Raw genomic sequence first — 14,248 nt, 5'->3', positions numbered from 1 at the left:
TTGTTATAAGAAACTTAGAAATTTCTCATTACTTAAAGTTCTTTAGCTTTATTGAAGAAAGGCAGTGATCCCTCTTAGTAGTGTTTTTTATTAAGGTTGCAAATCCAACAAGATCTAGCGGTCACTTGAGAAGTTTTGCTTTCTCATGCCAGAAAATACTTTCTTATCACCCAAAAAATGATATTTTGCAATCTTCTCTGAAATTTTTGAAAATGCCCCTATGCTCAGAGTTCAGAGTAACTTCTTAGTAGTGTTGCTTCTTATAGGATGTTATTCAGGCTTTTGTGGGAAAAATATGACAGGTGTGCTAACCACAGCATACCTGAAAATATCCAGGCGTGTGGTGGCATGTGACATTTTTCTACAAAAATCCAATGACACCAATAATTTTGATGAAATTTATTTGGCTGAATCCTAAGCATCACTACTAACATTTCAACAAAGAAACATGTTATTTCTGAAGACTTGAGCAAGTTTCTTCATAGCTTTCATCAGCTTTGGTAATATATCCTTAGCAGAGTCAGTAAGGGTTTGGCATTCATCTGGTTTTAATGGCTGTTTTTGCATGTAAATCCGTGCCCCGAGGGCCCTCGGTTATCAAGAATCACAGCTATTTTATGTACCTCACCGGCCAGATATGGATAATCCATAAAGATAATCCATCAAGATAATCCATAAAGATAATCCATAAAGATAATCCATAAAAGATAATGATGGGCCATTTTTCCTTTTTTTAAATGTCACCAAAATTTAGATTTAAAGCAAAGCAAAGTCTGAAGAGGGGGCTTTATATCGGTAGCAAAATCCACAAATCTGCTACTTTTTCTTGCATAATTGGGAAGTCTGCTACTTTTGCTAAATTAGCGATTGAAAATGAAAATCTTGTTAACAACACTTAGTGTTTCTTATAAAATTCGGAGATAAAAATCTCTGTTATTTTATTCTGTATTTGGATTTGTTCACTGAAAATGCCATAAAGCTTTGACAAGGTGTAAAACTTTTGCTCAAATCTCTTTTCCATTTTTTGCATCATAAAAAGTGCATGTTTGCCAATGTCTGTTTTGCCGATGAAAATAATTATTCCCCTGAGAAATATTTATTATTATATAATTATTCCCCATATACAGGATTCATTATGCAGAGGGAATTTGTAAAGGGTTTGGCAGAACCCAAGGGGCCAGAGACATTTTTGTTATACCAGAAAATTAGTTATAGCCAGGTTTCATATTATCAGGATTCCACTGTAGATTAGTCCTATGATTATTTCAAAATTTCCTATTTAATTCGCAATCCTGTCAAGGTGTTAAACCTTTTTTTAAGTAGCATGAAGTAACAGTACCAAGGAAAGATTAACATTTAAACCCATCTCGAAAACCAACAAAACCAATCATTGATAGAGAATTTTGCTCTCAGAATAAAAGAAGGCGTGTGACGTTTTACACTCCTTGAAAGCAGTAGGCGTGCATCAGAGCGTGCGCGTGCGATCCCATGCCTTTCTGACGGAAGCCTGTTTTTGCAAAAAGATGTGGCTATATGCCAAAGTTGAAATGAGTTAGAATTTGCAAGGAGGAATGTGTGATTGAAATTTTCTAGGAAATCAAGGGCTCTTTGAATTGAATGAAAACATTACATTTAAAAATGTATAAGCTAGGGAGCACAGAGGGCAGATAACCCCCACTTCTCAGAAACTGTAGTAATTGACCTATTTACAGCTGGTTGATGTGACCCTTTTTTGACCACATGTGCCCCCCCCCCCATCTTTTGAAATGCTTCCTATCTCTATGCATTCATTGCATATGTTGTTTATACAGAATGAGTTTTGTTTACTTGACAGCTTACAATACCCCCTGACAATATCAACATGCTCTGAAATACCTGGTTTCATTTTATATAAGCAGAGCTGATAATCAGAGTTGAATGAATCCTTGTTGTTTGCAAGTTGGGCTTGAAACTCAGTTCCAACTTATTTCCTTTATCCCCTAAAAGTCCAGATATTCATGAATTGTTCCATAAATGCTTAAAATGCACTATAGACCTTATGTTGTGGTATAGTTACAAAATTGGCTTTATAGGTATATATAGTTTATAGAAAAGCAACCAAATTACAACCTGCTTTGAACATGGTTCAACTTTTTTGCAGCATTTTAAGACAGTTTGTCATTATGAGGCATGGCAGTTTTGCTTTAATGTGATAGGATGCTGAATTTGATATCTAAAGTGATTTAGGTATATGTTTCATTTAAGTAAGCAGTTAAGAACTTGCCTGTTTATTGCATTTAGCATGAAACTCTGTGTGGCTATTGTCAGATCACTAGCAGATTTACTCTATACTTTTTTTACTTTCTCTCTCCAGAGGAAATTCTAAAGGACCCATCAAGTTCACCAGGAGGGACAGAAACCGGAACAAGGTAAAGTTTTACTAAATTTTTTATTAATTGGGATTATATTTTCAAAACTGCATGGTTTATTTGGTAAAATGAAATAATAGATATTATCAAAGGCAAAAAGGTCTGTAGGTAATCAAATATATACAGGTTTATACATACAAAAAACTTTCATTTTATGATATTTTATGATATATTCTCTTTCTTCTAATGGACAAATCATACCACTTCAAAAATCTTTGTCGCCAATGGAGGGTAGCTTCAAAATCTATTCTCTTATCTTTTGCAAACATTTTTCGCTTTGAGGGGACTCATGGTAGTTGAAGCTGCAATTCCATGGTGATGTTTTGTTTTTATCCTTTCAAACATTCCAGCTTCAAGTCAAGGGCTCAATAGCAGTTTCTCTATTGGTTTTTTAAGCAATGTACTGGTAGCTATGTAACGACCATGTGGCTTGTTTCTCCCATCTCAAACAAGCTGAGTTTTAATGATAAAAGTAGCAAAGATCACTTTCAAGTATCTGCAAATTGCCCTTGGAAAAGATGCAGCTTTTTACAGTATCTAGTATCCGGTCAAATGAGCACACCTAACATTGGTTTGAAAATTAGATGCCAAGGATGATCTGATACATCTTCTGTTGTTCTTGTTGGATAATTATTCTAAACATTTTGTTTCTTAGTGATGCAGATTACTCTGATGGCTATGATTCTGACAAAAATGTCCTGGTCAAAGCTGACAAATACTTTCTACCATTTGAGTTGGCTTGTCAATCAAGAAGCCCTAAGATCATTTCAAGTGCATTGGATTGCCTTCAGAAGATGATTGCTTACGGGCATATCATTGGAAACGCTCCAGACAGCCGGCAGCCAGGACGAAAATTGATTGACAGGATTGTTGAAACTATTTGTGGATGCTTTATAGGACAACCAACTGACGAAGGAGTTCAACTTCAGATAATCAAGGTAAGACCTTGTTATGTTTTATACATATCTTATTTCCACTTTCAAGAATTATTACATTTTGGTGTGTTGCATGCAGGAAACAGCATATTATTTGATATTGACAAGTTTGTTTGGATAATGGAAAATTAGTGTCTGCTGGATATTTTACACTTTTAGGGTAGGCCTAAAAAATGCAGCGTATCGAAACCATTTTCAAAAAGACAATGCCATCAGATGTATATTAGGCATTGCTGCCCTTAATCAATAACAATACAGAAGAATGTATCAAAGATCATGTTGTTTCCACCATGGGGAAACCTGGCCTTGAAAAAATGTTTAAAGATTTTGGCAAAGTCTTTATTAAAATGGATACATTTATTATAAATTTAACAGTTTAGAGAAAAACTTTGGTTCTCTTTTCTTTCACTCCTGCCTATGGAGTGTAAAATAGGTTAACCAAGTAATATTTTGTAAACAAAACATGTACTTATTTTCTTTAAAGGCCTTGCTGACGTCTGTGACCTCAAATACCTGTGAAGTGCATGAGGCAACATTGCTTCAAGCAGTCCGAACATGTTACAACATTTACCTTGCCAGCAAGAACTTGATAAATCAAACAACAGCCAAAGCTACATTGACGCAGATGATTAGTGTGATCTTTCAGAGGATGGAAGCCAAAGGGGTAATGTGTTTTGATTTGCAGTTTTTTACATTGAAATGTATGTAAATAGTTGTATGCCTCCATGCCAAGCTGCTTATGTCCAAAATTAGCAACGTCTCAAAACCAAACGGAATAGGGAGATGCCTTTGAGCTCAGAAACCAGAAATGCTTCTCTGGACAATGAGCAAATACTTTGGCGATGTGCAAATGTAAGCTATTTGGGGTATAGAACATGATGGTTCTAAGTTGCTACTCCGAGTTTCATGCTTAATGCGATCATCAGGCAACTATTCTAAATCTCCACAAGTAATACAAAATACTGTGTACTAGTCTGTCATGAAGACCTCGATGCCATATAAGCAGAGCTCTACACGCTATATGATGTATAGAAGTTTTACGCTTAATGCAATCATCAGGCAATTGTGCCAAAGCAGGATGAATTCTGACAGCTTGCAACTTATTAGGAATCTCTTTTCTACGAATACAGCTAGTATTTATCAAATAGGCATCACTCTGTTCTGGAATTAGAAAAAAAGTTAAAACTGAAATGATTTTGAACCACCTGAGAATATTCTAAGTTGTTATGATAAGTATATACGTATCGATTTTAGTGAAGTTATGGTTTTGAACTGATGGATGTGAAATGAAAAAACGCGTAAGGGGATCAATAAGGCTTTGCTGGCAGCATAGTATTTTTTCTTGCTGTGGTAACAAGCTTTGCTTAATGACTGAAGGCCTGCCTGCACCTGTTCTGTAGCACAGTTGTTACTGACAATAACCACTTGCAAGCTTATCAAAATTCAAAGTTATTACAAAGGCTATTACCAAGTTCATTGTTTCATGGCATTTCTTATGTCATTTATCAATCATACATGTAACTTGTGTTCTTTTCTGTTAGCTTCAGGATGAAGAGAATGAATCAATGGATTCGAGTAGCGAGGGAGTATCGCAGACACCCACATCTAATCAGGCAGAATCGTCGGGAAATCAACAACAAAATTTACAGGAATCAAGCTCATCACAGCCTTCTACAGACAAAGATTCTCCTTCGCCCGATGTGGGTAGTACCAGCGGAAAGACCAGCTCCTCACCTGCAACTCCTGTTCCGGATCGAAGGGAATCCGAGTTACAAAACAGAGATAGAGCGGAATCAAGTCCTAAAACCCTGAAAGAACTGAGCCAGGAAATAAAAAAAACACTGAGCGAATCCAACGAAGAATCAGATAGTGCGGCTGACAAAAATGGTAGGCATCACACTTAAGTTTAAACAACTATTCTCTCGCTTACCACTGTTAAAAATGCTCAAACTTCTCTCGACAACACTCACAACTCTTGACTGCCCCTCGACTGTACTTAACAACTTCGATAGCATTTGAACAGACTTCTGCACGACATTTTATGCTCAGAAGAGGGTCAATTGAAAAGTTACATGCAGGTCCGTTACCACAGCTTGTCGATAACTTAAGAAACTTAAAAGGTGAGCTTATTTTTGTGGTAGAGCCGTTATGTACTCGAAACAAGCAGGCTTCTAGAGGTACTCTCCTTCAACAAGTATAACGTCCAGCTGTGGTAATGGTATAACCAAAGGGAAGTACAAAATGACTGAACCACAGAGTAGAGATGTATACAGAGCTCCTGTCCAGCCCTCTCCCATTCAACGACCTTTGTTATTATCTGCTTTTCCCTGACACTTCATATTATTCTGTACTCCTTTGGAAATCATTGATTTTAAAGATTTTGGCCAAAGCCACAAGCCGTTTTCAAACAATTCTAATCTAGCCAGCCATTCTTTAATTTGAAATCTTTTAAGCTGGTTTCTGCCTTCCTGTTGTACGAGTGGCACCAGAGACTTTGACTGTAGCTAGTTATGTTCTAATAGCATTATCTAATTTTTTGCAAGGTGAGACTTGCAATGCCTGTTTAGATTTAATAAAGTGTATACACATTCGAACATTTGAACACAATCTTACAATGTTCGTTGTTAATATCGCAAGCAATGACTACTTAATTCACGATGAATTATTGTTTATGCTTAGGTAAAGATACACATGTAACAGCACAACCAAATATTGCAGAATCGAATGAAACTGCTAAAGTTGAAAGCAATGGCGTAACCGAAGAGAGTGCTGTTGTTTTTGATGAACAAAAGGAAAACATCAATGTTGACAATGACGCAGGTGAAAAAACAGACACGGTTGAAGGGCAGAGCACAGAAGTTCAAAGTTCAGAAGTGAAGCCAGAGGAACATATGACATCAAAACCCGAAAGTGATGGGAATGAGCCGACAGATAACGGCAATTCTAGTAACTGGGCAAATTTTCAAAGCTTTGATACCAATGCAAACTCACAAGATTCCCAGGCAAAAGAGGGTGAGTCCCAGGGTAAAGAAGGTGATTCCCAGAGTAAACTGGATGATTCCCAGAGTAATAAGGGTGATTCTCGGAGTAAAGAGGCTGATTCAACGATTAAAGAAGGTAATTCTAAGACTGAAGAAGGTAATTCCGAAAGAAAAGATGTCGAGAGAGAAATAAAAGAGGAAAAAGGCAAAGATCACGAGAAAGCCACATGTGATGGTAAAAGTGACCAATCATTGGAGGAAACGCATAAAGCCAAGGCGGATGCAGATAACAAAGTCAACAATAGCCACACCGAAGAGCCTACTGAACCGGGAAAGACAAAAGGTGAGATTTAAAGTTTTTATTTGTGCATTGGAATAAATTTGCTTTAATGTTCCACTTAGCAATCAACTGGTAAATAGTTCCACTTAGTTGTGTTTTGTATGTATTTAATGAAAATGTATGTTGATTCTTCAGATGAACCTCCTCGATCAGAGACCCCACAGAGTGCCAATCAAACTTTAGATGACACGCATTCAGTATCTTCAGTCCAAACGGCAGAAGATCGCCAGTCTGTGAGTTCGCAGGAAGGGACTATTGACTCGCCTGCAGCACAGCACACAGGGGCAGCTGGCTTCACCCACGTGTTACAGAAGGATGCATTTTTGGTCTTCAGATCTCTTTGTAAGCTGTCAATGAAGCATCTCACAGATGTATCTCAGGATTTAAAGTATGTTTTTTAGTCTAAGGTGTATAGCTCTGATGCCAAGTATAGGGAATGATATAAATCTTCAGGAAAAATAAAGATTTTGTTATGGTAGAGCTGTCTCTTCGCAAGTAATGTCCTTATAAGCAGGATGGAACCTATGTATTAAGAAATCAAATGAGTGTATTAGTTGATTCTGGTACGCGTTTGGGGAAAAACTTTTAACAAGGAACCTGATATGCTCCTTATCTTGACAGCGGATGCATACTGTTTCATGTATATGGACCGTAATAGATTGCAAGTGTACAAGAAGCTAAATCATTCTTTTCATATGAACTTTGTTTTTGTAATCCTTTTCGAAGATTGATTTGGTACCGGGTAAATGGTTAGAAAATCCATCCCCTCAGTTGTATTTATTGTTCCTGTAAGGAACAAGGCTCATTTGCCTTTTCTCTTCTCCTACGCTAGCTTTTGATTGAACTAAGCTACATCCAAAACGGTTTCTTGCACATGGTGAATCGAGGTAGAGAACTTACCGTATTCTGCCTAGGAGCTCTCTTGTATTTCTACATATACATTGGTCAGATCACGTTTCCATAATTGCTACCCTAAACTATATTGTCAGTAATCCTGAGCATTTTTCATCTAGGTCACACGAACTACGATCGAAGATTCTGTCGCTGGAGCTACTGCTCTCGTGTCTCCAGAATGCAGGAGATGTCTTCAAAACAAACGAGATGTTTGTCAGTGCCATAAAACAGTACCTTTGTGTCGCTTTATCCAAAAATGGAGTGTCATCTGTGCCACAGGTCTTCGAGCTGTCACTTGCAATTTTTGTTACTCTGCTGTCTGACTTCAAAACTCACTTGAAGAAGCAGATCGAGGTAAACCAACCTTACTAAAGACAATTTCATTTCTTGTATTAAGTCAAAAGCTTTGTTTACTTGCCAGTTAGCAATAACTTCCTTTCTTTCGTTCATGTTATTGTCTTGGTTTTGCGCCTAAAGTTTACTTTTTGTAAATATTCTTAAGAGAAATTAACAGAAAGGGAAATTGTGAATCATGAAAATTACTCTCATAGTACTCGATTCTGTATATACTCTTTGGTGTTTAGAACAGGACAGGACAGTTGTAAGTTTCTGTAAAGCATCTTTACAAACACGGGTGGCTTTTTGAAAGATAAAGTGGTCTTTCGAACTTCATTTTCCAATCATTTTGAAACGAATCCTCTATTTTTCGTTCAGGTTTTCTTCCAAGAAATATTCCTTGGTATTCTTGAGACATCTTCAAGCTCCTTTCAACACAAATGGCTTGTGATGCAAGCACTTTCAAGAATCTGTTCTGGTATGCATTTACTGTCATCTTTTTTGCTGTGCTCCACTTCCATTTATCTCACAGCCTCCCATTTTATGACCTTTATAAACTCTAAAGAGTCTTGAGTAATGAGTCTTTGTCTCCATTGTTTTCTTCAGCTTTGCTTTCTTTCAAATTGTAAAGTTACTTCTAGAAATTGACCAGAACGTTTGTCAAATATCCAAGATAATTCGCCAGTATGAAACAGGCTTCATAGCTGATGCTAGCATGTGAGTAATACCAAGAACGAATTGAAAATATCTGAAGTTTGCTATTTGCTATTCCAGATGCACAGACTGTCGTGGATATCTACGTTAACTATGACTGCGACATGCATTCGGCGAACATATTTGAGAGACTTGTCAACGATCTCTCCAAAATCGCTCAAGGGAGACACGCGATTGAGTTGGGGGCAACCCCGGCACAGGAGAAGAAGATACGATTAAAAGGAGTAGAATGTTTGGTATCAATATCAAAGTGTATGGTTGAATGGAGTAAAGAACTCTATGTGAACCCAATCTCACAAGTCAATATATCAGGTAGGGTTAGCTTTGACGAAGCAAACTTTTTCTATGAGAATTGTTTTGGATTTGCTCGTTATATAGAATGGAAAAAAGAATATTGAATACCAATATGGTTTATTTTTGCTAATACTTTGTAAAGAAATCAAATGTGTCATGGGCAATTTTCTTTTAGAGACAACGGAGATTGATGATGCCCAACTCGTGGTATTCATATTGTAATTGTATTTTCAGAAAGAAAATATTCAGGACCCATGTTATAAATCGAACACTTTTCTACTCCATATTGTAGTTCTAAGCGTTGAAATACGTTAGTTTAATAGTTTCCATGATGACGTATTTCCTGCAGGTTATGCCGACCTTAATGTCATGTGATTTGACATTCCATGTCATATGATCCTGCGTTTTAAACTCGATAACTGCACACCTTTCCATTTTAACTGTACCGCATCTCAATGCAGAGCGTGTGATTCCAAGATGCATGGCCTATCGTATGCCAAACCAAAATCAAGTTTAAAAGTCACACATATGATTGAATCAAACACAAATCAAAGCAGTCTCTAAAACTTTATATCCGTCACATTTTTAAAATCTATTTCTTTCCTTCACATGCGTCGCTCGAGATGTAAACTTTCCCAAAGTCTATTTTTGTCGAATCCTCGAGGCATTCATACTACTACGAGGGCAAATCTAAACTGCAAAGGAGATAATAGAGGGTGAATTACGATGTAGTAAGTTGTACGAATGCCTTGAGAATTTAATAAAGAATAGACTTTGGGAAAGTCTAGGCCAGATGTGCAACAAAGGAATGAGTTCCTGCAGTACCCAGCAATTTTCACCCACTGTTGCATACGTCTTCCAATTTTCGCATGATTGGGGCTTATTTTAAGGCTTGTTTTGGTTTTAATTTCAACAGAAGCCGATGGCTCTGAGAGTCACAGGTCAAATGCTGCGGATTCAACCAGCGAAACGTCTTCGATGATATATGGTGGCAGCATGTCCTCGTCGAATTCCTTGTCGACGCTCAGCGTGGGCAGTAACCTTGGCACTGTATCAGATCATCCAGAAAAAATTGAGGTGCTGAAGCAGCAAAAGGAAATCATGGAAGATGGTATCAAAAAGTGAGATAGTTATGTTCGATTTTATTCTGGATGATAGTTCACAACTTAGGTACCAGGATGCTTTGTTTGTTGTTTTCCCCTCTGGTAAGGTTACGTGATTTGGAGTAACTTACCGATCTTCCAGAAGGTACTCTTTCTCAGTGGAGTAGCATTTCTGGCAGTTTCTTACGGTTACCTTCCCGCATAAATGAGAATTTCTAATAGGCTCGTTGAAGATGCCCCCGGTTTCAGAAAAATCTATTCCCTTTGAAGTCACATTCACAAACGAATCTCTGTATGCTTAAATGCTATGAATATTTTTTTCTTTATGCAAACTTACGACAATATCAAAAATCTTTTTTTATTGAAGCAGATTTGGTTGCGATGTTTTGAATAATGTTGTTCTATTATCGCAACTGCTATTTTTCAAGTGTGATCTAGATCAGTAATGCTATATTAGCACTTTAATTGTTCAAAGATATTTTCATAGAAAACTGCTCGCCACCAGAAAAGTGACGGGGGTTGTTTTATTCCAAATAAATCCATAGATGTTCATTTGCCTGCTTCTTTTACACTTCTTATCCCTTGCAGTCTTATCCTTAACATTGATAATGATGATAGATTTATTACTGAAATTATTATCATTAACGCCAATGGTGGTCGAGGAGCCACCAATAATAAACCCAACCGAACGATGTCAATCCTTCTGAAAATTGCAATGTCGCACGACTTGATCCCGTGTCAATCGTAAGCTGACTCTTGAGATGGTTCCAATGTTGCACTCTTTTCAAGGTAAGAATGGTATCAAAAGTCTTGATTGCATGTATTATTGATTTGCAGGTTTAACGAAAAACCCATGCGTGGTGTTCGCTTTTTACAAGAAAGAGGGCTTCTGGGAGACCAGCCCGAAGATGTTGCTCAGTTTCTCTACACGGATCAACGGCTAGACAAGGTATATTCCACCTAAATCCCTTCCCATCCCCTACTAGCGTAACGTATGGAAGAGTCAAAACCCTGGAGTGGCGAGGAGAACCTCTGTATAACTTCTGTATCTGAGAACCAATAAGACTAAAGAAGTCGTAATATCTTAATAGAAAATACTTCTAACTGTGGTCCCGTGAAATTGTGAATAATACGGATTTGCCGTTCTGTAGGTTTATCTCAATGAAATGCTTGTGTAATAACATGTTAATATATTGCCGCATGCTCGACTTGAGTGTGCTTGCTCTTATTATTGCACGATATGTTTGTTGTCGTTCATCAGCAAGGAGACAATGAGCCTCGTTTGAAGTCTTACAATTCTCTTCAACTCTTGAACAATGTATAACGCTTTTCCTCTCTGATTCTTCTTAATACTAATATATGTCAATGCAATGCTCGTATGTGTCTTGTGCCCATCTGTACCTATCTGTCCGTCTGTATATTCCCGTATGTATTTCTCCATCCGTATTTCTTCATCTGTACTACTCCATCTGTTTCTACCTTTCGTCTTGATTTGGTATCACTTATGTAATCGTTTACAGGTCACTACTTTTGTTGCTACTGCCCACAGCTTCTTTTTTCGTTCAAATATGACAGCAGCTAGAATGTTTTTTTTGCTTTAGACTCAAGTTGGAGATCTGCTTGGCGACTGCACTGAGTAAGTTGATCATTTTTTGATCTAGTGATCTAGTGTGATCTGTGTGATGTAGTGATTCGTTGACCGTCTCTAGCTATTCCTTAACACATTCACGTTGCAACCCTTGCATCATTTAATTTTGCTCTGCCCTTACGGCATCCAGCACTTTATGACAGACCGGTAAACAGTAATTTTCGATAGCTTCCTGAATCGAAAACCGACATTGGTTAGGCCTTGTGTGCTGAATAAAAACCATATCTTGTAGATACCAAAGTGAATTGATATTGAATATGAAATTCCAACGTTTCTTCGTAGGGATGCCAAGAAGATCATGTATGCATATGTTGACCAACTGAATTTCGGAGGAAAAGAATTTGTTCCCGCTTTGAGAATGTTTCTTGAAAATTTTCGACTTCCTGGTGAAGCACAAAAAATCGATCGATTGATGGAGAAATTTGCAAGTAGATATTGCGAATGCAATGCCACGTACGTTGATTTTTTTTAATTATTATCCACAACAAGTATCGAACGTATTGCTATACATATATTCATGTTGATGAGAACATATTTTTGTTATTTTCTGTTAAAAAGGGCAGGGGTAAGGCAATTGATTGAACACAAATGCAACATCTTATTATATTTATATTATATGGTGATTTATTATCTAGGAAGTAACCTTCCTCTTTGGCTAAGTGCCTTTGACAGTTCTTTATTTTTGATGGATATTTTAGTGTTTAGTGTCATAATGTCCACAGTGACATTAACATTGTAAAATTATTTATGCTGCTATTCCTAGCTTAGAAATTGTCAGGATAAATTGAGTCAAACTTACCAAAAAGTGATCTTGTTTCGCCACAGGTAGCGTGATTGTCAAAACTCATTTTTTACAGGGAGGAAATATTTGCCAGTGCAGATGCGGCTTACGTTTTAGCGTATTCGATTATAATGCTCACGACAGATTTACACAGTGCACAAGTAAGCATCCCTTTTCAATATCTGCATAAATTTGTTGCGCATGTACATATCATTTTTTATTTTGGAATTATCAAAAACAGTACATGTATTTAGGCAGATTTTGGCCTAGAATGATGGCTCTAAAAAAATAGGGTATGTGGTGTTGGGCGTGGGTATGGAGGTTAGAATGTGGGGTGTGGGGTGAAGGCTCACAAATGTGGTTTCTCATCAGTAGGCAAAACAACCAAGTTTAAAGAAAAGTTACTTTCTGATACTAGGAAAAGTGAAGAATGGGTTCAAAATTGCTGTACTAGATAGTTGTTGTGATACGCATGCTCAAATGACGCAGAATGTCATTGGCCTTTACATTGGTTTATCTATTGTATGACAAAAGGGGCTCCAGCCCATTGTTTATCTTGTATCTAGCCTATCTCTATCAAGCATAGTTAATATTTAATGGTGTCAATTTGGCCAAAAAAATGTTTTCACTTTTATACATTCATTGATTTATAACAAGTCTAGTAAAAAAAAATTGCATATAAGTTTACATCGGCGTCTTTTCTTGTCCTATGAAGGGAGATTGCATTTTGGAAAAGTATATGATCAACATGTCACAGCCCTGTCATATTATTTCAAAAACTTTTCATAACCCTGCCAAACTATTTGATGCCTACCAAAGGCGCTGCATAGTATTTGATAACGCAGCATTGCACCTTCATACATTTGTTTTTTCAGGTTAAAAGAAAAATGTCTAAAGAACAATATATTACAATGAACAAAGGGATAAACGATAGTAAAGATTTACCAAGGGAATATTTAGAGAAAATATACGATGAGATTGCACAGAAGGGGATTAAAATGAAACACCCAGTGAAAGACAGCCAGCGCACGAGCAGCTTATGTAAGTAGAATAGATTGTTGGTTACTTTAGGGTTATTGATGTTTGAATAAAGGGTGGCAAAAAGGGTGGAATTAAGCCCCCACTCTCGAATAATCCCCTTGTGTTGATGTAGGCTGAGTTTATCCCAATATATCTGCATTTTTAAGCATACTGACCAGCCTCAAATAGAATAAGAAACTTTACCCCGGTAATATTTCTGGCTGCTAAATAAGTTCCATACCTACATACATACACAAAATATTTGTTGAGGCAGGTCAGGTTTGGGTCAACCCAAGGGCTGGTGTGGACCTGCCATAAAAGAAAATAATTCCTAATTACAAATGTTCAGTGATTACTAAGAAAAAATAAAAAAAAATGTGTTTTCAAATCTTAAAAAAAAAATTATCATACGGGTCCATAGACGTTGTAGCCACCTGGCCTTTATCAAATTCGATTGCATCTAGTTTCTGACCACAAGTTTTTAGTTGTTTCTTAAAGATTTCATGATTCTTCTCCCACCTTCAAATAAGTCCCCCTCGAATAATTCCCCATCCTAAAATTTTTCTATGTGAGATAGGCCCCTGGGGGCTAATTCGAGGACTTTTGGCAGTCGTATTTATCTCTTCAGTTCCGAAGCAAAAGCGAACTGTCAGTCGTAGTCAGAAACGTCTCAAATGCCTCCATCACTCAAATACGTTATACCAACCACACTAAAGCCTTACTGTCTTTTTACCTTTGAAGATGACCACCTCTGTCTCAAAAAAGTTTTTCTGACTGTGAAAGCAAATAGTATT

At 37.1% G+C, this 14,248-nt stretch overlaps 1 protein-coding gene across 3 annotated transcripts in view; it reads left to right on the top strand.

Moving 5' to 3' along the window:
* Positions 1-14,248, top strand: part of LOC135689156 (brefeldin A-inhibited guanine nucleotide-exchange protein 1) — a 38,336-nt gene that overhangs the window by 4,862 nt on the left and 19,226 nt on the right. For 2 of the 3 annotated variants that reach the window (XM_065206298.2, XM_065206296.2), the window contains exons 2-16: positions 2,354-2,408; positions 3,064-3,346; positions 3,828-4,007; positions 4,885-5,230; positions 6,023-6,667; positions 6,800-7,052; positions 7,678-7,912; positions 8,273-8,372; positions 8,669-8,920; positions 9,819-10,023; positions 10,843-10,954; positions 11,607-11,641; positions 11,936-12,106; positions 12,511-12,595; positions 13,310-13,475. In XM_065206298.2, the coding sequence (XP_065062370.2) occupies positions 2,354-2,408; positions 3,064-3,346; positions 3,828-4,007; positions 4,885-5,230; positions 6,023-6,667; positions 6,800-7,052; positions 7,678-7,912; positions 8,273-8,372; positions 8,669-8,920; positions 9,819-10,023; positions 10,843-10,954; positions 11,607-11,641; positions 11,936-12,106; positions 12,511-12,595; positions 13,310-13,475 (3,123 nt within the window). The remainder of the gene's footprint in view (positions 1-2,353; positions 2,409-3,063; positions 3,347-3,827; positions 4,008-4,884; positions 5,231-6,022; positions 6,668-6,799; positions 7,053-7,677; positions 7,913-8,272; positions 8,373-8,668; positions 8,921-9,818; positions 10,024-10,842; positions 10,955-11,606; positions 11,642-11,935; positions 12,107-12,510; positions 12,596-13,309; positions 13,476-14,248) is intronic. The other variant, XM_065206297.2, reaches the window with a different exon arrangement.

The sequence above is a fragment of the Rhopilema esculentum genome, chromosome 9 (genome assembly GCF_057945365.1).
Source record: "Rhopilema esculentum isolate cy_ngs chromosome 9, ASM5794536v1, whole genome shotgun sequence".
NCBI lineage: Eukaryota > Metazoa > Cnidaria > Scyphozoa > Rhizostomeae > Rhizostomatidae > Rhopilema > Rhopilema esculentum.
This window is presented reverse-complemented; position numbering and strand designations above follow the sequence as displayed.